The 24,051-nt window shown below is 42.7% G+C and overlaps 1 protein-coding gene across 1 annotated transcript; it reads left to right on the forward strand.

Moving 5' to 3' along the window:
- Positions 1-1,535: 1,535 nt before the first annotated feature.
- Positions 1,536-12,822, forward strand: TRIM40 (tripartite motif containing 40). The gene is made up of 5 exons (XM_063098263.1): positions 1,536-1,880; positions 11,199-11,294; positions 11,890-12,108; positions 12,420-12,442; positions 12,648-12,822. Exons 1-5 carry the CDS (start codon positions 1,536-1,538, stop codon positions 12,820-12,822), a joined length of 858 nt encoding a protein of 285 aa, XP_062954333.1.
- Positions 12,823-24,051: the final 11,229 nt, after the last annotated feature.

A 24,051-nucleotide genomic window follows, 5' to 3' on the forward strand; every position in this document is an offset into this window, starting at 1 on the left:
TAAGATAAGATGTACCTAGCACCCCTATAGCTCAGAAAACTACAAGCATTTTAGGAGCTCTGGGCCAGGAACTGGGGGTGGACCAGATATATATATTTTTTATTATATCACAATATCACACAACCCCAACAGCAAACAGTGGCAAAATGGGATTGAGGGAGGAGTCTATGGAGTGAGGTTTTCAGCAAGAATCTTGGGCCCTTAAAAGCTGCAAGTGGCAGCCCTTCTGGGCTCCCCCAATATCAATGCTAAGGCCAGCCTGACTGGAGGAAAGTTAGAGGACAGTGGGGTGAGTGGTTGATGTTCCAGTGTCATGATAGGTGCCATGGTTCTGTGACAACTGGATCCTGAGGTTCAATAAACTGGGGTTCTGGGGAGTGTCTTCATTCTGTTGACTCTCAGTTCCATATTTACATCAAAGGCACCAAGACTTTTCTCCTCCCCATAAGCACACCAACCACACCCTGCACCAGCCAAAGTCCATCTCATCTTCCAGCTACCCTTGTCCTGAGGAGTTTTATTTTCCCACTGATTCAGTGTTATAGGAAAGGGTGAGACTCTCCACCTCTCTCCCAGTTTTACTGACACATGAGCATATATAATTGGCACATTTTAAGAAGAGCTATTCACTTGCTGGCCATCTCCCTTGGTCCGGAGCTTGAGAAAAGATCTGAAATTGTAGTAGGAGAAATAGAGGTAGGATACTAAGAGAGCTTTTCAGGAAGGGGGCTGGGCAAGAGGTGTAGGATGAGGGAATGAGAGTGAATGCACACACAGTATGTAAGGGAAATGGGGTGGGGGAACTTCTTTCTTTGGGTCATCTCTTGATGTGGTTTGAAAGGAAGGAACAGGTGTCTTCAAACATTACACAAGTTTCTGGACTGCTCTATGTTCTGTTTCTTTTCTCTTTCTTTGGGGAATCCATATAATCCTGGAAAGGATGTTGGTTGGGAGAATAACTAGGATAGAGATGCTGCTGCAAATGCTTGGTAGTAATAACTAATAGTGCTATGCCAGTGTGGGAGAGAATGATCCCAACTCCTGCCAGATTCTCCCAACTGATGGCAAATCAGACAAGACTTTCAGCTTCTAAGTTTATGATGATCTGACTTCTGGCCATGACAATGAAACCCTGGCCTTTTAATTATGGGCTGTAAAAATATTCACAGAAACCTCTAAGGAAGAAAACAGAATTGGTTATTGAATCACCTGCTTCTTCCAGGTATATGAAAAATACAGTGATTTCAAGTTTAGCAAATACAATGAAACCAGAGGGTACACGTCAAAGCTGATCAGATATTTCTGGAACTTATGCAGAATCGTGGTTTGTGTGGTCCCTGCTACGGCTCCCTTGATGGACAATGGGCAGCTGCCTGAAGCTGGAGGGCTGAGTCGCGTCCTCTGGGCTGCTCCAGGGCTGCCTCCCTACAGCTGGGCCTCTTAGCTGGGGCTATTTCGTGTGGCAGGCCTTCCAAAGACCTAGTGAGAGGAAGGAGGCCCTATAGACAGGAAGCTGGTGGGGTGGAGTGGAGGCCATGGTCTCTCTGCACCAGGACAGCCGGGAGGAGGGTGTCTGCCCCATCTGCCAGGAGCGCCTGAAGGAGGCCGTGAGCACTGACTGTGGACACCTCTTCTGTCGACTGTGCCTGACGCAGCATGCGGAGAAGGCCTCAGCCTCTGGAGTCCTCTGCTGCCCCCTCTGCCGGAAGCCCTGTTCTGAGGGAGTGCTGGGGTCAGGCTACATCTGCCACAGTCACCAGAAGAGGGTGTGCAGTTTCTGTGAGGAGAGCAGACTCCTTCTGTGTGTGGAATGCCTGGTGTCCCCTGAACACAAGTCTCACCTCGAGCTGGCCATTGAAAATGCCATCAGTCACTACAAGGTAAGGCCAGGTCATCGCAGCCATCTGTTTGCCACCACCTCCCTGTGTTACTCCTTCCCACCCTCGGCACCTTACAGAGGCTCAATAACTGACACCTTTCTTTGTTTCTTCTGCTTCATCCTATTTTGGATCCATTCTTTGCTTTTCTGTGTGTATTTTGCTACTGATGTTAGAGTTTCAGTGCATTGATGTGAGCCTGTCTAGAAGAGGAGACCATCACTGTGATGTCAGATTCCCAGGAAGCATGAGCCGCTCTCGATTTGCTCATCCATAGAATGAGGGACCAGACAATTCAAAACCCTTTCAGTACTGAGACCATATAGCTGCCTGGTTGATAGTACTAGAAACGTGGCTAGAAATATAATCAGGTTTTACCTAGACTAATAATTATCCTCCACATATATTGAAACCTGGAAATTAGTACATGATTTTCCCTCTCTCCTCCTCCCCCCTTCCTTTGTCTTTTCTTTCCTTTTCCCTTCCTTTCCGTCATGATTATTTTTATCTTATTAATTTTTATCATACAAGTTACAGGCTCTTGGCGATAAATTCAGACAACACTGAAAGGTATAATGTGAAAACTAAAAATCTTTCTTTTTGCCTCCTTCCATCTTCAGTCCCCAGAGGTAACCATTGTTAGATTTTTGAGTGTCTTTCCAGAAAATTGTGTGTGTATGCACTCTTTTAAAAAAGATACACAAACGCAAAGTATTCTCTCTCTATTTTTTTCTGTAACTTGTTTTCACAATCTAAAAATGTGTCTTGTACATTTTTCCATTTTCTCATCAGTGCATAAAGATCTTCTGAATTATTTTCAACGACTGCATGGTATTGAATTCTATGAATCTATTGAATTTAATAAATTAGCAGGAATTATTTCCAGATTATTGTTTCTCTTGAGATTAATTATATAGAATATTGTGATAAATATCCTTCAACATATATTTTAGAGGAATTACAATATCTGAGATACAGCTTAGTGAAAGCATAAAATAGGAATCTAACATTACGTTTTCCAAGTTACAGTCAATTTTTCCTATCACCATTTATTAAATAAAACATATAGTTCCCCCACTGATGTAAATGCCAACTTCATAATATACCACATATGTATGTTTACTTGCATGTTTTCTTGACTCCCTATTTTGTCCTATTCTATCTATTTCTGCCTATGAGCCAAACCATTTTAGACATTGTACCTTTGCAATATGTTTTAATGTCAGGTATTGTGATAGAACCCTCATGATACTCCTGTTTTTCAGAATTTTGTGAATATTCATACATATTTATTTTGCCAATTAGCTTTAGAATTATTTTTACCAAACTTGCCCTTCACCCCAACCCAGTTCGTATTTGATCAGATGGAAAATTGACAATATTTTCATCGTGGTGTCTTTCTATCCAATAATGAAGGCTGAATTTTCAAAATATTATTTTAGATACTTGACTTTTGGAGAATATATTATGATCCAGGATATGAAAGTGGGGAGTCCAAATTGGGTTTCACTATGGAAAGATAGAGAATTCAGGAGGCCAAAGAGGCAGAGTTCTCTTTGGTTCTAACATCATTCCCCCCAGGTGTGGTGTCCACACGAGAGGGGGGAGGGGCTTCCCACCTGCTGATGAGGCAGGCATGAGAAGGAAAACCAACTCACTCATTCGATGATTTAGTCATGTCTGTATTTTGCGTAGGATGTCATGGTAGGTGTTGTAGGATGTACAAATATGATTCAGAATCCTTGTCCTCAGGTCTACCTTTAATAATGACAATGAACCTAGAACAAATAAATAACAACAATATTTGTTCATTTAAGAGAAACGTTGTAAGGCCCTGCTGTGTGTGAGGAACTGTAGTACATGCTGGGAATCAGTGATGAACAAGACTAACGCCATCCCTGATGCGGGAGTTTGCAGTTCGGTAAGGGAGACAGACAAATAAGAAATCAAACAAACTACAAGCTTTTTGTGAGGTAGGAAGAAAACAAACAAGGGTCTGAGATGGAGAGTATTGGGTGACTCATATCAGTGCAGTCAGCAAGAGCCTCATGGAGGTGGTGACATCAAAGCTGAGACCTAGAAGAAAAGTGGACCAGTGCAAAGACTGTGGGGCTGGAGTGCATGCAGAGGCCCAAGTCTGGGAAAGTCTTGTTATATTGGAAGAATTTATCATCAGAGTTTGAATTGACAGGACTTACTGATAGATCAGAAGTGGGGTGAGGGAATGAAGAGAATCGAAAATGATTTCATGAGTTTCTGGTTTGAGAAACTGCATGGATGATGTAAACGATAAGAACTAGAAAGAACAGGTTTGAATGAAACATCAAGAGTTTCATCTAGACAAGTTGAGTCCAAGTTGGGACACATCAAAGTAGGATTTTAGATATGCAGATGGTTATCAAATCTCAGTCTCCAAAGAGAGTCTGGGTAGTATTCCCAGAAGCTGGAACCATCAGAACAACCATCAACCATTAAATGGTATTTAAATCCAAAGGAATTGATACAATATCCTCAGGAGAGACTCTAGAGAGAAAAGAAGTTCCAGGGCAAGGTCCTGAGAAAGGCCATCATTTAGATGTAGGGTGCAGGAGAACCCAGGAAAGGAGACTTAGGATAAGCCACCAGAAAGGCAGGAGCAAAATGGAGTGAGTGGTGTCCCAGATGCTAAGAGAACAGAGTATTTTAAGAAGTGATTGCATGGAGTGATGCCGAGCAGTCCAGTGAGGTGGTGGTGGAGAAGTGAATGCTGGGTTGGTAGGAGATGCACCTCTTCCATTGTAACAGCAGGGAACGAAAGCAGGTGTCTGGAGTGCAGGTAGTCTTGCAGTTTCGGAGATGGCTTGGGTGTTCTGCTTTTTATTTCCTCAGTAATATGTGAGGAAGAAACATCAGCAATGTGGGTAGAGGTGGGGATGTGAAAGTTTTGAAAAGAGAGAAGATGGTGTGATATAGTTTGGGAAAGTAAACCTGTAAGAGAAACTGAGTAGGGATGGCAGGCAGTGTGGAACACCAATCTGGGGCTTGAAACTAAGGAATTTAACATGTCTCAAGAGGCTCCTTGAAGATAGACAGCCAAGGAAAAGCTGATGGGACAGTTTACCCAGGGATAAGGAGTAATAGAGAAAGGGAGAAGCAGGAGAGTTGAGGGTATTTCTGAAGAAGTGATTATAATGTTGGGCCCTGTGTGTGCTTGTAGATGTTGATAGCACAGTTTTAAAATTAAGTTTTCTTGTAATTTTCCACCACATCTCAATTTCTTTGAATTAAATCTTGAATATTAAATAACATACATTGTGTCCTTTTAAAGGAATTATGTAATCCCTGACTGTACTCCAGAAAGACTGAAAAATTTGTAATGCTACATTATAAATGTAGAACAGAAAAAATATTTGTACGACTCTTTCCTTACTGATCGACCAATGTTGTGTGCATCACTTGAATGTATTTTGCTGGTTTAATAGAGTGTAACAGTGACTTAAATTGTTTTACTTTGCTTGATTATGAATGCTGGTGGTGAGGCTTTTATCCATGAAGTCTCACTGTCCACATTTTCTCTTAGCATCAGGACATAGATTCTACATGATTGCATCCAAGCAATTTATCTTTTGGATAATCTGTATTAGTTATGTTTAACCCACATTTTGCTTATTCTGTTATATATTTCTTTAATTGCATTTTTGGGGCAAAAACTTTAGAAATTTGTATTTAAATCAGTTCTATTCTTTTAAACAATATAATGTCCATTTTTGATATATTGAGAAATTTGTCTAATATCACTATGCTGTTCTGTTTTTAAAGATTTATTAATTCCTGGCTTATTTGGAATTTAATAACAATAAACATTAACAATAGTGTGTGAAGGATGACTTCATATAAATATTTTTTTATTCTGGTATCCAGTTGTCACCAAAACATTTCTATAACAGTGAGCCCTTTCCACATTTATGTGTTGTTTCTGGCTTAACATAAATTAAATTCTTATAATAGTGGAATACTTTTTTACTCTAGTCCGTTGATTGATTATTTTTTCTGTTCTAAAGTTATTATTACATAGTTTTGATACTGTTGCTGTATGTTTTTGTTTGTTTGGCTCTTGGCTGGTAAGGGGATCCAAACCCTTGACCTTGGTGTTATCAACACTGCGCTCCAACCAAGTGAGCTAACTGGCCTGCCATATATGGTTTATTCTTAAATCTAGCAGCACCACTCAATAATTTTTCTAACCTGATATTCTTGTTGACTGTCCTTTCAGAGGAATGCTCTAATACATGCAATGTTTCTAAGTTTTAGAGTATATATTCCCTGAGAATTTAATAGTCATTGCATTAAATTCGTTGACTACTTTAAGAATCATGACTTTTTAAGGGTTTCTTTAGTGTTTTCAACCAGTAGCAGAATATATCACTAAGAGTTTTCCTTTATGTATCTGAACCAGATGTTAAATTGTCTTCATTTAAACTTCGTGTGCCCTGACTCTGTAGAGGGTAGCTTATACATTTTACAACATTAGTTTTTTCGCAGTTGGTACTAGTAAATTCAAACAAGAGTCTTTGCTGAGCTTGTATATTTATTCATATTTCCTGACATTTTCTAGATCATGATCATGTTCATGTAGGTGATACCATTCTTATTCATATTTTGGGACACTTTTTGTTCTGTAAGTAGCATGCATTTTGAATGTTGGTAATTTTTTTTTTAACTGTATCAGAGAAAGCTACCTTTTGTCTGTTGACTACTTCTTCTTTTATGCATTTTGTTGATAACTTGTTTGAGAACAAATTTCAATGTTGCTAGGTTCTCACGTCTTCTCACATTTCTTCATTAGTTAATGCCCTTTTTTGTAAAAAAAAATTTTACTGTGAAATCACATTCTATCTGATATCCCACAGGACCAGAAACTTTTAAAAATATTCAGTAAGACAACACAGGTGTTGAACTATTCTCTATATTTCAACTTTTTCCCCTAAGGAATATTTTTGCTAGATAAAGTTTGTAGAATTTTGCTTTTTAATTTTCTTTTTTTTTTTTTTTTTTGGTGGCTGGCTGGTGTTCTAACCAACTGAACCAACCGGCCAGCCTGCTTTTTGATTCTAAGAAGTGTCTTACTCACATGATATGCACCCACTAAATAACATTTTAATGCAAAAATTGATGAATACCTATTTTTAAAAACAGGACTTTATTCATTCTGAAGATTGTAAATGATATGTGTGTGTTATCTTCGTTTGCTTCATGGATTTATCTTTATTACTGTTATCTTTACTTTCTTTTTTTCATTTTACACAGTGTCTGTAGTTGACTTTTGACTCTTCATTAAATTTTTTACTACCAGAAGGTAGAACTGTGGCCTTTGGAACTGGGTCTTAAGAATAAGCCTGACTTTGACAGGTAGGAAAAGAGAGTATTCCTGGCAGGGAGAAGGAAAAGATAAGCCACAAGGAAGTGCAGCTGACAGGGTGTGTTCTGGGATCTGTAAGCAGGGAACTGTAAGCGATCCTGCCTGCGGGTGTGTGCGGAGAGTGTGGGGGGAGCGTGCAGAGAGAGCACTGGAAACGCACATTGGCGTCCGGTCTCCAAGAGCCTTGGATGCTGGGTGAAGGGGTTTGGGCTTATCTTTGTTGATGATAAATCATTTTGAAGGGAGCAGTAACACAGATAAAAGGTGAAATATGACAGATTTCAAAGTGAGTGACAGGCAGAATAGAATGGGTCACTCAATGACAGAAATATGGAGGTCAAGAGGACTGGATTGCGGAAGAGGGTGGGGAAGGGGAGGGTCAGTTCGATTTCTCCATATTGATTCTGAGTTGCTACCTGGCTGGGCAGCAGGAGAGACTTAGCTAGAAACATGGGGTTGACTTAGAATTATGTTAAGATCTGAAGCCTCCAGAAAGGAAAGCTGAGGACATAGTTTGAGATAGAAAAGGTTTAAGGAACCAACCCCTGAGAAGGCTTCTTTTTACAGGAGAAATGAAGAAGCAAAGAAGCTGTGGTAGGAGGGGCAAGGTCCAGGAAGAACAGGTTGGAGGGTGGGCTGGGACATGAGGGGAGAATTACATGAAGAAAAGGAGAAGCGAGAGGACGCCACCTCCAGATTTCATTACTGGAGCTCACAGGTGACCTTGGGGAGGGATGTTTCAACGGAGTGATGAGAATCCAGGCAGATGGCTGGGGAGCGAAGGGCCGTGAGGACAGGAGGACAGCAAGAACAGACAGCTCCTTCACGAAGTTCGACCATCAGGGTGGAGAGAGAGAGTAGACTGAGGGGTGAAGGCTGTTTGCTTGTTTGTGCTGTTCAAGGCCCACATGAACAATTCCACAGCCCAGCCCAGCCTGTCACCTCTCCAGAGAGGCCCCTGAGTGACATCCGTGTTACCCATTGACCACCTCCCACTCCTATGAGTTTCTATTCCTTCTCTGCTGGGAAAGGCCTGCAGGTAACACTCAGTGACAGAATGTTCAGGAGCTTCGTAGTGACATCACTGTCTCGTCTGCTTCCTGGAGCCTTCTGCTGGCCTGGATGCCCTTGCTGACCTCTCGCCCACAGTCCCCAGTACCTTGATTTCACCGACTGACTCTCAGCCCCTGACTTCTACCTGTACCTCTCCAGTGATGTGAGCTCTTCTTTTCCAAAAGCAATATATTTTAAGAATTTATGAGAGGAAACAAGATAAAAACCACAAAAATAAAAAACATTTTCCCTAAACAAACACCACAATCAATAACAAAATCTCCTCAAAAAAAAGCTTTTTGACCTGAGATGGGAAAGATTTAGTTAATAAAACACACTCTTCAGTTTATAGTGTCTCCTTACCTGATTTCACATATCCCTTTTTTGTTTTGTTTTCCATTTTATCACTGCATCAGTCAGTTTTCTGTTGCTTATAACAGAATACCTAAAACTGGGTAATTTATAAAGAAATGGAATTTACTTCTTACAGTTTTGGAGGCTGGGAAGTCCAAGATCAAGGGGGTACGTCTGCTGAGGGCCTTCTTCCTGGTGGGGACTCTTCAGAGTCCCAAGGAGGTACAGGGGATCACACGGTGAGGGGGGTCGGAGCGTGTGATAATGCACTCACTTCCTCTCTGTATAAAGCCACCCGGTCTACTCCCATGATAACCTATTAATCCATGAATAGACTAATTCATTTATAAGGGAATAACCTTCACGATCCAATCACCTCTTAACGACCTTACCTTTCAAATACCAGAGTTGGATTTCCTACCCTCTTAATAATGTCGCAATGAGGGTTAAGTTTCGACATGAACTTTGGAGGGAACAGACATGCAAACAATAGCAATCTTTATTTGTTCCACCCCACCTCCATGGGCAACCATTTAGTGTTTTTTTTATCTTTTTATTTGTAGGTGATTTGGCAAAATACATTGCTGTATTGTGTGTTTACATATTTAATTTACAAAGTGTTACAATATTACAGGCCTCATTCTATTTCTTGCTTTTACATTTCGCACCATGTTTTAAGATTAATCCATGTATTATGTGTCCTACAGCCCATGGTTTCCACACTGAGATCTACCACATTTTATTTATCCATTTCACCAGGAATGGACTTTATGTCACTCCAACTCTCTGCTACCACAAACACTGCTGTGGTGTGCACATCCTCTTAGTACCTAAGCGAGGAATTCACTGAGGTATTTACCCAGAAACAGGACCACTGGATCACAGAGGAAAGCACTTTTAGGTGGCCTGTACCCCCACCAACCCCACCCCCCCCATCCCCAGCATGGCCATGCCAGTGCACATGTCACCAGCCTGCCGTTGGTCTGTTAAATCGTCACACATCCCCTCACCAGGCACTATCCAGTTGTCTAATTTTTATTAATCTGATAGGTGTCTAACAATATTTTATTGTCCTGTGATTTCAATTTCTCTAATCAGCAATGAGTTTGGTCATGTATTCACATGCATTATGGCCTTTTGTATTCACTCTTCTGTGAATTAACTATTCATATTCTTTGCAAATTTTTCTGTTGAGTTCCTTTCTTTCTGGTAAATTGTGGGCTTTCCTTTCTCTATTCTATATATAATTCTCTTGTTGGTTTTAGACATTACAGACATTATCTCCTAATCTATCATTTCTATCAGTTTTGTCCACAGTGCTGTCATTGAAAAGAAATATTTAATTTTTTTTTTTTTTTTTTGGTGGCTGGCTACTATGGATTCTGAACACGTGGCCTTGGTATTACAAGGCTGAACTCTCACCATCTGAGGTAACCAGCCAGCCCCGAAATATTTAAGTTTGATGCAATCAGCTTAAACAATCCCTTCATGGTTTGTGTTTGGGGGGCTTGTTTAAGACATCTTTAGGTCTTTAATTCATCTGGAGTCTATCTTCACATGTAGTTCTAGATAGGGATCCAGTTTTATTTCTCTATTACTGTAAACTAGTTTTATCAAGATCACTTACAGATTCTGTCCTTTCTTCCAATAACTTATGTACAACTTTTTTTTTTTAAATTTCTTTAAACATGGTCTGTCTCTGAGCTCTCTCTTCTCTTTCAGTTTCCATTTCTTCTTGCAGCAGTACTGTTTTTATCACTATGGCTTCGAATGCTTTTTTATCTGGTAGGACAAGTACATTTTGTAACTAATCTAACAAGGGACTTGAAGAAGAATGTTTTCAGTCTTTGTTGACCTTGTCCCCACTTTCTTCCATTTTGATTCATTACAGACCTATGTTGCTGTCAGGACCAGCTTCGTTTATTTTTTGCTTCTCTCATACATTATCAAAAATCTGAAAGCAAATTTTTTTAGAAACTCAAATGATTCATTATGTTCCATGGCTTCAGGAACTCAGTGACCCATTCAGATTCAGATTTAACATTGAGAGAGGGCACATGCCTGCCTGGGCTATGGGTTTGCACCTGATAATGGTCTCTTGCTGCCATCCCATGCAGGACCAGGGAGGAGTGGGACTAGAGGCTTTCCATCTCCTCCTTAGGGCACTTCTCTCCAGACTGACTTCCTTTGTTAGTATGAAGTAGTAAAAAGTGCCAGAAGATTGGCATATTACTTTTATATGTTGAGAGAAAAGCACACTGAAGTCAAGTAGAAATGGTTCTGTTACTATCTGTTATTTTTGTGTAGTTCTAAGACGTTAAATTTTTTTCCCATTTCTTTTTCCCCATCATTATTCGTTAAATAAACTTTCAGGTTCCTTACGCTAAGCATGAAGCTTCAAGGGTGCCTATTTTTTGGCAAAATTTCACGCTAGCTTCATCCTGGGACCAAGACCCCTATGTGTTCCACTGAGTTCCTTCCAGTGAGTGCCCCTCACCTCCAGTCTGTCTCTTTAGGAACGACTCAACCGCAGGAGCAGGAAGCTCAGAAAGGACATTGGAGAACTTCAGCGGCTCAAGGCTCAGGAAGAGGAGAAGCTGCGGGCTCTGCAGGTGGGAAGAACATGGAAGGACTCGGAGGCTGAAAAACTGGGTGTTGGGCTTGGTTTCAGGGCTTTGGGATTTGCTGGCTGAGTGACTGGGCAAGCTAAACCCTCTGATCTTATACGTTAAATGAAAACCAATTCTGCTCTACCTGGCTCACAATAAAGGACCAAAGGAGACCAGTGTCTCATTAGTTGAAAATTATTATGCAAACCATAGGTCTCCATTTCTGTCTCTGACAGTGTACCTTTCTATTCCTCTTGCTCACTTGGGTGTGGGATCTCCTCTCACCTTTTGACCTGAAGGGTGTTAAAAGCAGGCAGTGAGAGGATGTAGCTGAGTGGTGTGTATGGGGGGGGTTCCCACCAGGGTATGATGTGCTATCTGTAAATGTTCACAAGATTTGAGGTGGGAAGGGAGGCTTGCCCCTGGCTTTATGAGGGACACAGCTGCCTCTACAATACCTGTGATATGCAGAGGCACCACTGCGAGGGGAAAAGTACTGAGGAATCAGCATTCCTACTCAGATACTCAGAGATTGTGAGGGGCCAGGACGGAGCCATCCAACAGTGAGTCTTAGAGAGTCCCTTTGCTGTAGTTTCAGGTAGACCGTGGGAACCACAGGCTGGAGGTTGAGCTGGAGAGTCAGCACCAAACCAAGGGGCAGCTTGGTGTTGCTCCTCAGCAGCAGCTGGACCAGCTGGAGGAAAAACCAGCAGTGGTGTCCAGAACCCTTGACATCTCCAGGGCAGTGATGCAGATCAGCAGCGTGGTCACTGATCTGGAGAGAACAGCCAAGGAGCTAGACGCCAACACACTGAAGGTGCATATCCTGAGGCACCTCCCAAAGACCGGGATTCTCTTCTACTAGCAGGCAGCCTACCTGCAGCACTCTGGGAGGTGTAAGAGGGAGGAGCTTATGTGGTATGTGATGACATGTGGTGGTGGTGGCTTGTCCAAGTCTGTGCAATGCTGCTTCTGCAGCAGAGTAGGGTGCAAAAGGGGGGTACTGTCCTTCCAGTTCTCAATGTGGCATCCCAGAGTGGCCTCCAAGAGTGGGCTGGGAAGGGGATTTGGAGATAACAGGAACCTGAGAACCAAATGTGATTCTCACTCTCCTTCTTTCTCTCCTAGAACGCCAGTGACTTATTGAGCAGGTATGAGCCATCCCTTTTTCCTTCCCACACATGCACAAACATCCAAACCCACACAGCATAGACATGCACATGGGTTTCATCAAGGCCAAGGAGTTCCACTCTCTGTTAACTTTTGTACCTTCATGCTACACGGCCAGTGGAAGATTCAACAGAATATATGAATATACTCATATACGAATTTATGAAGGGGTCTCTTTGTTTCTAGGAGTGCTCCACAGAAATTAGAGGATATTTATCCTGAGCTGGAGAAAAGAGTCAACAAATTGGTTCTTCGCCCATCCTCAGAAGCTCTCTCCTGTTCATCCCTGGACCACCTCATCTCAGACTCACCTCAGCCTCCTCTCTCTCTCCTACCTCCAACCCATCCAGCCTCTCATTAGATCTACCCAGTGCATCTTCAGGCTTGTCGTCTCCTGGACATGTCCCCATTTACTCATCCCCGCAGCCATGACCTGATGTCTCACCCTCTGACACTTAGACACAGTCTCCTTCCTGAACCAGGCTCCTGCTTGTGGCTTCCACTGCACAGGTCATGATCCATGATCTCCAGGATCGTTTGCAAGATCTCCATTTTGCCTGTGAACTGATGGTAACACCCATCACTCCTATTACAATCACAATGTTATACTAAGATAGGAGCACCCAGGCATCTGGATTGCACAAGAACCGTAGTGGTTATACCACCTCAGCACATAGAGCCCGGCAGGTCTTTTGGAAGAAATATTCCTTCTGAGTTCCTGTAGCACCTGTTGTCTTAGCACCCTACTGGCATTTACTCATTATTGTTTTGGCAGACAGACCTTAGGGTGGCACCCCATGATCCGCACCTCCTGGTTTCACGGCCTTGTATGATCCCCTTCTTCAAGTGTGAGTAGGATCTGTGTCTTGCTTCTAATCAGTGGAATGTGGCAAATGTGATGCGCTGTCACCTTGGTGACTGTGTTGCACTGCGTAGAATTCATCCTTGCTAGCAGATTCACACTAGAGACTCTCCTTCATTGCTCGATGAAGTCAGTGGCCCCCTGGCAAGGACCTGCAGGAAACCCTGGCTGCCAAGAGCAGCCTCCAGCCTCCAGCCAATAGGAAGCAGTGTCCCTCGGTCTTGCAGTTGTGAGGAAATGAGCTCTGCCAGCAACAACAACCTACGAATGAGCTTGGAAGTGGATTCTTCCCTAGTTGAGCTTCCAGATGAGAACCTTGTCCAGCCGACACATTGATTACAGCCTTGTGAGACCCTAAGCAGAGGCCCAGCTAAGCTATGCCCAAATCTCTAACCCAGAGAAACTGAGATAATAAATGTGGGTTGGTTTTAGGCCGTAAATTTGTGATAATTTTTATGGAGCAATGGATAGCTAATATGATTGTGTATCAGTTATTTATGCATATGTCTCACTTCTTTGGGTGAGCAAGGACAGTAGTCTGTCTCTGTTCCCAATATCTAGGACAGTGTGTGGCTCATAGTTGATGTCCAATAAAATTTTAATGGATGCATGAACGAATTAATAAAAAATATAAGGGCCTTCTTGATCCTACATATTAAAAGGGAGCTATCAATTGCCTTTTAACTAGTATTTATTGAGCCCTTGCTGAGAGAGTCAATACTACACTAGGCACTGAGGAATGAAGAATGAAAGATAGCCACAGGAGATGCTGTGTTGGGGAGCAAAAAGTGAAAACTCAGGAGTCAGACTTGAGTTCAGGTCCAGATCCAGACACCTAATACCTCTGTAACCTGGGACAAGTTACTATCCTCTCTGAACCTCAGTACCACCCCTTTTAAAAACAGTAACAGTATCTGTGGCCTGGGATTGTTGTAAGAATTGAAGGTTGTTATACATGCGCAGGGTCAGCTGTGGTGCCTACAAGTTGTAAACATTGAAATATATGAATTTCAGAAAGAAAATCAAGATGGCAGAATAGACAGTCCCCAGCATCACTCTTTCCCATAATCAAACAGTTTACAACTATTAAAAAGCAATGACTACCAAGCTGGGGCCACTAGAGCTCAGGGGAAGAGGAGGAGAGACCTATAGGGGAAGAAGAGGTGAGTTCATAAAGGTGGAAGAAGGCACGATGAGAGAAAGAAGGGACCACTCCAACCGTTTCTAGCCCTGGCCATTTCAAGGCTGGTCCTGGTGAGCACACAGAACAAGAGCTGACAAAAGCCACAGCTGTACCCTTTGGCTTGGAGACTGCAGGGGAGGGGAGAGCCTTGGGGGCCCCCAGGTTAGCAAGAACTGACGGGGTTCACATGGACCCACACAGAAGCAAGGGGACACAGACAACTGAAAAAAAGGAGCTACTCAGAGACTGGTGAGTCATCACAAGGGACCAACACATGGCCCATTTCATGGGAAGCGTTTGGAGTATGGGGGATGGGAGAGACAGGCCAGCAGAGAACACTGGGACACAGCATAGACAGGTGATCTGCCCTCCATTCAGCGCAGGCCCACTCAGTGTAGACTGATAAGGGATATAGAACTGCAGGGGTTCAGTTTGCTGAAAAGACTCAGGCCCAGACTACAGTTTCCACACAACCCAGGTGTATCAGACCTCACAAGACCCAGAAGTGCTTAAAAGATCAACAATTAAAACCTGAGCTTCACAAAAAGCCTTCCTCAGAGAATCAGCAGCAAAGCAGCAATTTAGCTCAACCACAGGGCTCAAGTGCTGGTTCTCGCAGGAAGTTCCCCCATTTTAGAAGTAACCAAAGGACAACGAGTTAGTTCTACTGCAGAGTTTAAGTGGTGGGGTAGCTAATAATCCAACACAGAACTGTAAGAAAAACCAAAAAAAACATATATCAGAGACAAAGTTCTGATATTAACCAGTAAAGGTGTAACATCTAACACCACCAAAGAACACCCATAAAACCTAGAAGAGCCGGAAGCCCCCTGGGCTCCCAAGCCAAGGTAAGGGGGCCCTGAAGGCCTCAGCCATGCACCCCCCCATGTCTGCATCCAGCCCAGCAATGACCAAGCCAGCAATGAAAGCTTCCAGGCTCCTGAGCTGGGGTGGGGGTCACTGAGAACCTCAGCCATCACCCCCCTCCGATGTCTGCATCTAGCCATAGCCAGAAGACCCCCAGGCCCCTGAGCCAGGGTGGGGGGAGGTGCCGAGGGCCTTAGCCATGCAACCAGGCCAGCAAAGGAGCTGGCCATGGGCCAGCCCCATCCCCATCCACTCCTCTATTCCCCTACCTCCCTCCTCTCTCCCCCTCCCACTGTCTGGCCAAAACATTTATTATGTTAAAAAAAAATAATAATAATAAATAAATATATTTAAAATATTTATATATATGAATTTCACCTTTTAAAAAAATTCTACTTCCTTATCCAGAAGCTTGTAATCTAGATATAAAAACAGGACAAACATATAAGGAATAATAAGAGTGTATCTGGGTTAAGTGTCACAGATCTAAATGCTTTGGGAATTTAGAGGACACAGTGAGGCTGGGAAAGTCAGAGTAGGTTTCATGAGAGAGGTGGCAATTGGACTGGTGGGAGAAAGGCGAGAATATTCCAGGTCAGGATAATCACAAGAATGAAAGCATGGTAGGAAAAAGCCACAGAACATTTGTAGGAGCACAAGGAAACTGACCTGGTCAGTCTGGAATGTTCAGGAATAGGGAAGACCAAAGTCAAACAATGGCGCCAAAACATAGGGAGTCACCAAAGTCTTCTGCGTCAGGAGTGAAGGGAAAAGTGGTATGGAAGGAAAACCAGACTGGACCCTTTGTGCAAAATGGATTGTGGCAGGGCGTTAGGGGTTGGGGGAGTGGAGAAAGAGCCTAGTGTAAATGTTCAGAAGAAAAAGGTATAATTACTTGGTAGAAAACTGTAGATCTCAGAGAAACATGAGATCCCAAATCCAAGAACAAGACATTAACCAAGGAAAGAACACCTCTGAAGGTGACAGCTAACAATTCCAGCACCCTTGATGCAGTTAGTGTCACACAGAGAACTTCTCCAGACATATCCTACCAGGAGTTGGGGGAGACTGATGAGCCCCAAGCAGGGTTCACTTCAGGTGTCTGTAGGCCCTTGGCCCTCTTCTGACATGACCACAGATGGTAGGACCAGGAGTGGGCATCTGACCAGAAGGTGGTTGGGTCAGAGGTGGGCACTTGTCCAGCAGGTGGTTAGGTCAGGGGTGGGCATCTGACCAGCAGGTGGATAGCCAACTGAGTCTATGAGGTGGCCTGTCAAGAAAGATCTTATCAAAGAGGGACAATGAAAATTAACTGAAACCATCAAGTTCTCTCAGAAATTCTAAAGGGATCAATGATGAATGTGTCATCAGTCAGCAGCAGAAAGAATCAGAGCCACACACGTGGCCGTGTACTGGAGCAAGTGTCCATGACCTATGTTGCTGAGTGGGCACAGAATAACCCAATCTCTATGCTTCCTTGGACCTCAAGTTCCCTTCCTACCAGTTCTTGGGCACACAACCCACTACCACATAATGGTCATGAGCACGGACTTGGGAGCCAAACTGCCTGAATTCACATGCTTGCTCTGCTACTTACTATCAGCTGATTTGGGACCTGTTCTCGACCTTCACATGTCTCAGTTCTTTTATGTATAAAGGGGGTGTTAATAATAGTACCTACCTCATAGGGTTATTGAGAGGATTAAGTGAGTTAATATATAAAATAGTTATTATGGTGTCTGGCCAAAATAAACTCTACATATGTTTGTTATTATTATCAGCATTGTTTGAATCTCTAGTTCTTCCTATGGGAACTGGTGTTATCCACCACCACTCTCACCCCAGCCCCCTATAGCTCCCCATAAGGCCTGGCTAATAGTGGAAAATCTCATTTTCCTATTTCCGTGTCTGTTCGTAATAAACTTTTCTATTATTTGAACTAACTTGAGGGGGTCTCCCTTTTTTGCAGTAGAAAGAGCTGCTGCAGAGGGAGAGAACATTCCTTGGGCTACAAAGTGGAGTGGGGGGGAATGGGGGAGGGAGAGGGAGGTGGGGGATAATTGGGTGGGGGACATGGGGTACAAATGCAATTTGTGGTAATGGGTATGCTGACAGTATGAACCTGGCCCTCACATCATGGGCACAAGGGGTGATAATCAGCTTTGTATCTCATGAATATTCATAACCAATAAAAAACAAAACAAGAAGCTGCTACAATGTAGACTGTGAAAAAAAATCATATGTAAACTTGTGGAGGTGACAAGAGTGCAGTCCTCCTTTGGAGTCTTGGAAAAGACAATCAGGAGTATGGGGCCTCTGGCCTTGAGCACTTCCTGGCAGTAGAGCATGGAGGTTCATTGAGCCGCCTTATCTTGAAGTCATTGTGTTTTAGGATCAATCCACTTCCTCTGGGCTGACTCCACACTCCAACAGTGAGGAACTCTAACATTACCCTGGGGAGGAGTAGGTACTGGGCCAACATGTTTCACTCACTAGCAGTTTTATTTCTCAGTGTAAGAAATATAGATTTCTTTCCGAACCCATGTCACTTGTGGGGAGTGTAGCCAGCATTAAAATATTCACCAGGATGCATCGGGCATCTGTTCCTGAATGAGGCAGTTCAGCATAGTGGTTAAGAGATCTTGAGTCAGACCCAGATTAAAATACTGGCTACATGGTCTTGGCTGAGCAAAGAACCAAAACTCACTAGGCCTCAGCTTTCTTAACTTTAAAAGAGGGAAACTTACCAAGATTAAGTGACATAAGACCCCAGCAGAGCATGATCTTCACACACATATACTTTAGAGGCTAATAGTCATTTTTTAAATGCCCTGCTAAAAACAATAAAAACAAACAGAAAAACACTATCAACTTCTCAGTGGAATCCCAGGTTTGGAGGCTTTGGATGTTTTATCACTATATAGCACTGTGTTTGTCTAAATTTTTGCAACATTTTGCAAGTATACTACATTTTATATAAAATGCCCGGAAAAACAATTCAATCCCCTTCCAATCCCTGGCTTCAGATCTCCACTTTTCTTCCACCTGCTGAGCTGAAGTTGAGCAACAGAACTCGGGTGAATTCTAAGCCTGGGCCCAAGCATACTGCGCCCTCTCCCACTGAGGCTGCAACTTGCATGGTTCACCTCCTCCCAGGGGACCCAGTGGGAGATGATAGAACATCGTAGTGTATGTGTGAGCAGAGTAAACAGAGATAATGTTAAAGAGGTTGTCAGTGAAGGGCATTGGGAATATAGGAATAAACAAACAAAAGTGCTTTTCCTATACTCTCAGCAACGTCAACACAGAAAACTTCTGTTACTAAATGTGTAAGGGTTTCTCCACACACACCAAGCAATCAAGCAAGCAATTCTTGCAGTGGACACCAGCTGGTGTCCTCTAATTCGATTTTGACACTATCTACCTGGAGATAGCATCAGATCCCACAAGTTAAGGGCTCAGTCCCCAAGAGGGCCCCCCACTTCTTATGTCAATCGCAAGCCCCAGGCTTTTACCTGTACTTCTTACTGACCAGCTATAAATCGGGGTTCCCACGACCCCCTTCTTGGGCTGGATTAATTTGCTAGAGAAGCTCTCAGAACTCAGAGAAATACCTACTTACATTTACCCATTTATTATACAGGTCATTACATAGGGTACAGGTGAAGAGATTCATATGGCGAGGTATAGAGAAGAGGCACAGAGTTTCCATGCTCTCCCCTCAAGGAACCTCCATGTGTTCAGCTCTCTGGAAGCCCTTCAATCCCTGTCCTTTTGGGTTTTTATGGAGGCTTGATTACATAGACATGACTGATTAAATTATTGGGCATTGATGATCATCTTAACCTTTAGCCCCTCTCCCCTCCCTGGTGGTTGGGGTATGGGGCTGAAAATCCAAATCCTCCAATCCTGCCTTCTTTCTGGCTACCAGCCCCTATCCTGAAACTACCTAGGGGCTGCCAGCCATCAGCCAACTCATTAACATACCAAAAACCACCATTTTGGAGATTCCAAGGATTTTAGGGGTTGTATGCCAGGAGACAGGGATGAAGACCAGATATATATTTCACAATATCACCGGCACGTTTAAGCAGAATAAAATACAACATTGACAAGAACTAGATAATGAAATGAGATCACTCTTAGTGCAGTTAAGACAATGCTTCCATTATGTCCAGGATTTAAAATTCTACCTTTGGGCCGGCCCATGGTTCACTCGGGAGAGTGCGGTGCTGATAACACCAAGGCTGTTGGCTCGGATCCCATATAAGGATGGCCAGTTAGCTCACTGGGTGAGCGTGGTGCTGACAACACCAAGTCAAGGGTTAAGATCCCCTTACCAGTCATCTTTTTTAAAAATAAAATAAAATAAAATAAAATTCTACCTTTGTGACTACTGATATCTTTTTCCAAATTCTGGGCAGCCATGTGTGGTGCCTGGACCTGTCCCAGAATGAGCATCAGGCAGGGCACTTCCGGAGTCACTAGTGGTCAGCCTCTTCACACCTGGCTTCCTGTCTCTTATAGAGCTCTTCACTCCAAATCCACACATCTTCTCCAAATCCCAATCTCTCCCTTCTTCCACCCCACCCCTCAGATGTCACTTTTTATCCAGCCCTAAAATAGTCTCAGCTCTTTAGGTTAAAGGTCACGGGTCATCCAATTCATCCTCCGGCCCCTGCCTGGATTCTTTCACCCGGCACAAGGGTGCATTTCTGCTATTGCAGCTGAACTGCCTGTGCCTCATTCCTTTCCACCATCTCATTCTTGACCTCAGATGGTAATCACCTGATCAGGAAGACAATTCTCCCAGGGCTGAGTGTGGTCCTTGGGTTATGGTTTATTGCCACATCTCACTGTTGTGAGGTTGTCACCCAGGAAAGGAACCAAACACTTAATTAAGAATTTTAACAGAGTGTTTATTAGCCAGCTGGAAACTGCCTCCCCTAGGTATTTTGGGAGAGCAGCAGCTAGCCTTGGTCTGGTGGAGTTTATAAAGGCAAAAATCACATCCTGTTGGCACACAGATTTGTCCAGGTGCACAAAGCAAGCCAGGTAGCTAGGTTAGAGAAGCTAAACGTGAGCAATTAAAGCAATCAAGCATAAAAATTTTCATTGTGTATGGTTCCTGTTCCCATGTAATGGTTCACTGTGTATGGTTCCTGTTTCTATGCAATGGTTTTTGTTTCTATGAGAAGGTCAATGGTTTCTCACACAGAGGGGGTTAGTCTGACAATGAGAATGGGGCAGTGCCTTCCCAAGATGGCGTTGGTATTGCTCAGGATTCTCTGATACATCACATGTTCTCCTACATCCAAGGCTCTGCATTTTCATCTCAGCCAGAAGTGATACCACCATGAGGAGGAGGCAGGGAGTGGTGTTGGGGGTGGGGGGTGCACAAATCTCATGATGACAATGGAGGTGACTCAGTGCCCCACATGTCATCCAGCCGGGTCTCTGATGTCCCATCTTCCTGAGATGCTTCTTCCTCTTTATTTCCCTTTTCACCACACACATCCTTAGGCCCACCCCTCCCAAAAGGCCACCCCCGACTCCCCCCTCCCTCCAGGCTGTGCCCTCCTCTGAGCTCTGTAACATGTAACATCCAGGTCTGGCCCCTATCACGGCACCCATCACAACCTGCTGTAGTTTCCTCTTTACGTCTCTGTCTCATCCCACAAGCTTCTTCAGATACAGAACAAGGTTTTATTCTTTTTTTTTTTTTTTAATTTTATTTTGTCGATATACATTGTAGCTGATTAATGCTCCCCATCACCAAAACCTCCCTCCCTTCTCCCTCCCCCTCTCCCCCCCAACCATGTCCTTTCTGTTTGTTTGTTGTATCAACTTCAAATAATTGTGGTTGTTATATCTTCTTCCCCCCCCCCCCCCCCGGTTTGTGTGTGTATGTGTGTATGTGTGTGTGAATTTATATATTAATTTTTAGCTCCCTCCAATAAGTGAGAACATGTGGTATTTCTCTTTCTGTGCCTGACTTGTTTCACTTAATATAATTCTCTCGAGGTCCATCCATGTTGTTGCAAATGGCAGTATTTCATTCGTTTTTATAGCTGAGTAGTATTCCATTGTGTAGATGTACCACATTTTCCGTATCCACTCATCTGATGATGGGCATTTGGGCTGGTTCCAACTCTTGGCTATTGTAAAGAGTGCTGCGATGAACATTGGGGAACAGGTATACCTTCGACTTGATGATTTCCATTCCTCTGGGTATATTCCCAACAGTGGGATGGCTGGGTCGTATGGTAGATCTATGTGCAATTGTTTAAGGAACCTCCATACCATTTTCCATAGAGGCTGCACCATTTTGCAATCCCACCAACAATGTATGAGAGTTCCTTTTTCTCCGCAGCCTCGCCAGCATTTATCGTTCATAGTCTTTTGGATTTTAGCCATCCTAACTGGGGTTAGATGGTATCTCAATGTGGTTTTGATTTGCATTTCCCGGATGCTGAGTGATGTTGAGCATTTTTTCATATGTCTGTTGGCCATTTGTATATCTTCCTTAGAGAAATGCCTACTTAGCTCTTTTGCCCATTTTTTAATTGGGTTGCTTGTTTTCTTCTTGTAAAGTTGTTTGAGTTCCTTATATATTCTGGATATTAATCCTTTGTCAGATGTATATTTTGCAAATATTTTCTCCCACTCTGTTGGTTGTCTTTTAACTCTTTTAATTGTTTCTTTTGCTGTGCAGAAGCTTTTTAGTTTGATATAATCCCATTTGTTTATTTTTCCTTTGGTTGCCCGTGCTTTTGGGGTCGTATTCATGAAGTCTGTGCCCAGTCCTATTTCCTGAAGTGTTTCCCCTATGTTTTCTTTAAGAAGTTTTATTGTCTCAGGGTGTATATTTAAATCCTTAATCCATTTTGAGTTGATTTTAGTATACGGTGAGAGGTATGGATCTAGTTTCATTCTCCTGCATATCGCTATCCAGTTATCCCAGCACCACTTGCTGAAGAGGCAGTCCCTTCCCCAGTGAATAGGCTTGGTGCCTTTGTCAAAGATCAGATGGCAGTAAGTGTGTGGGTTGATTTCTGGATTCTCTATTCTATTCCATTGGTCAGTGTGTCTGTTTTTATGCCAGTACCATACTGTTTTGGTTATTATAGCTTTGTAGTATAGCTTAAAGTCAGGTAGTGTTATGCCTCCAGCTTTATTTTTTTTGCTGAGCATTGCTTTGGCTATTCGTGGTCTTTTATTGTTCCATATAAATGTCTGAATAGTTTTTTCCATTTCTGAGAAAAATGTCTTTGGAATTTTGATGGGGATTGCATTGAATTTGTATATCACTTTGGGTAGTATGGACATTTTCACTATGTTGATTCTTCCAATCCAAGAGCATGGAATATCTTTCCATCTTCTTGTATCCTCTCTAATTTCTCTCAGCAGTGGTTTGTAGTTCTCATTATAGAGATTTTTCACCTCCTTGGTTAACTCAATTCCTAAGTATTTTATTTTTTTGGTGGCTATTGTAAATGGGCAGGCTTTCTTGATTTCTCCTTCTGCATGTTCACTATTGGAGAAAAGAAATGCTACTGATTTTTGTGTGTTGATTTTGTATCCTGCTACTGTGCTGAAATCATTTATCAATTCCAAGAGTTTTTTTGTAGAGGTTTTAGGCTGTTCGATATATAGGATCATGTCATCTGCAAACAGGGACAGTTGGACTTCATCTTTTCCAATCTGGATGCCCTTTATTTCCTTCTCTTCTCTGATTGCTCTGGCTAGTACTTCCAACACTATGTTGAATAAGAGTGGTGAGAGTGGGCATCCTTGTCTAGTGCCTGTTCTTAAAGGAAAAGCTTTCAGCTTTTCCCCATTCAGGATGATATTGGCAGTGGGTTTGTCATATATGGCTTTAATTATGTTGAGATACTTTCCCTCTATACCTAACTTATAGAGGGTCTTTGTCATGAATGAGTGCTGAACTTTATCAAATGCTTTTTCAGCATCTATAGAGATGATCATATGGTCCTTGTGTTTGAGTTTATTAATATGGTGTATCACATTTATTGATTTGCGTATGTTGAACCAACCTTGCATCCCTGGGATGAATCCCACTTGATCGTGATGAATAATTTTACGTATGTGTTGCTGTATTCTGTTTGCTAGTATTTTAGTGAGGATTTTTGCATCTATATTCATCAAGGATATCGGCCTGTAGTTTTCCTTTTTGGTTATATCTTTACCTGGTTTTGGTATCAGGATGATGTTTGCTTCATAGAATGAGTTTGGGAGATTTGCGTCCGTTTCAATCTTTTGGAATAGTTTGTAAAGAATCGGTGTCAATTCCTCTTTGAATGTTTGGTAAAATTCTGCTGTGAATCCATCTGGTCCTGGGCTTTTCTTTGTTGGGAGCCTTCTGATAACAGCTTCAATCTCCTTTATTGTTATTGGTCTGTTCAAATTTTCTACGTCTTCACGGTTCAGTTTTGGGAGCTGGTGTGTGTCCAGAAATTTATCCATTTCCTCCAGATTTTCAAATTTGTTGGCGTATAGTTGTTTATAGTAGTCTCGAATGATTCCTTGTATTTCAGATGAATCAGTTGTAATATCGCCTTTTTCATTTCTAATTTTTGTTATTTGAGTCTTCTCTCTTCTTTTTTTTGTTAGCCATGCTAATGGTTTGTCAATTTTATTTATCTTTTCAAAAAACC

The sequence above is a fragment of the Cynocephalus volans genome, chromosome 5 (assembly GCF_027409185.1).
Source record: "Cynocephalus volans isolate mCynVol1 chromosome 5, mCynVol1.pri, whole genome shotgun sequence".
Lineage (NCBI taxonomy): Eukaryota > Metazoa > Chordata > Mammalia > Dermoptera > Cynocephalidae > Cynocephalus > Cynocephalus volans.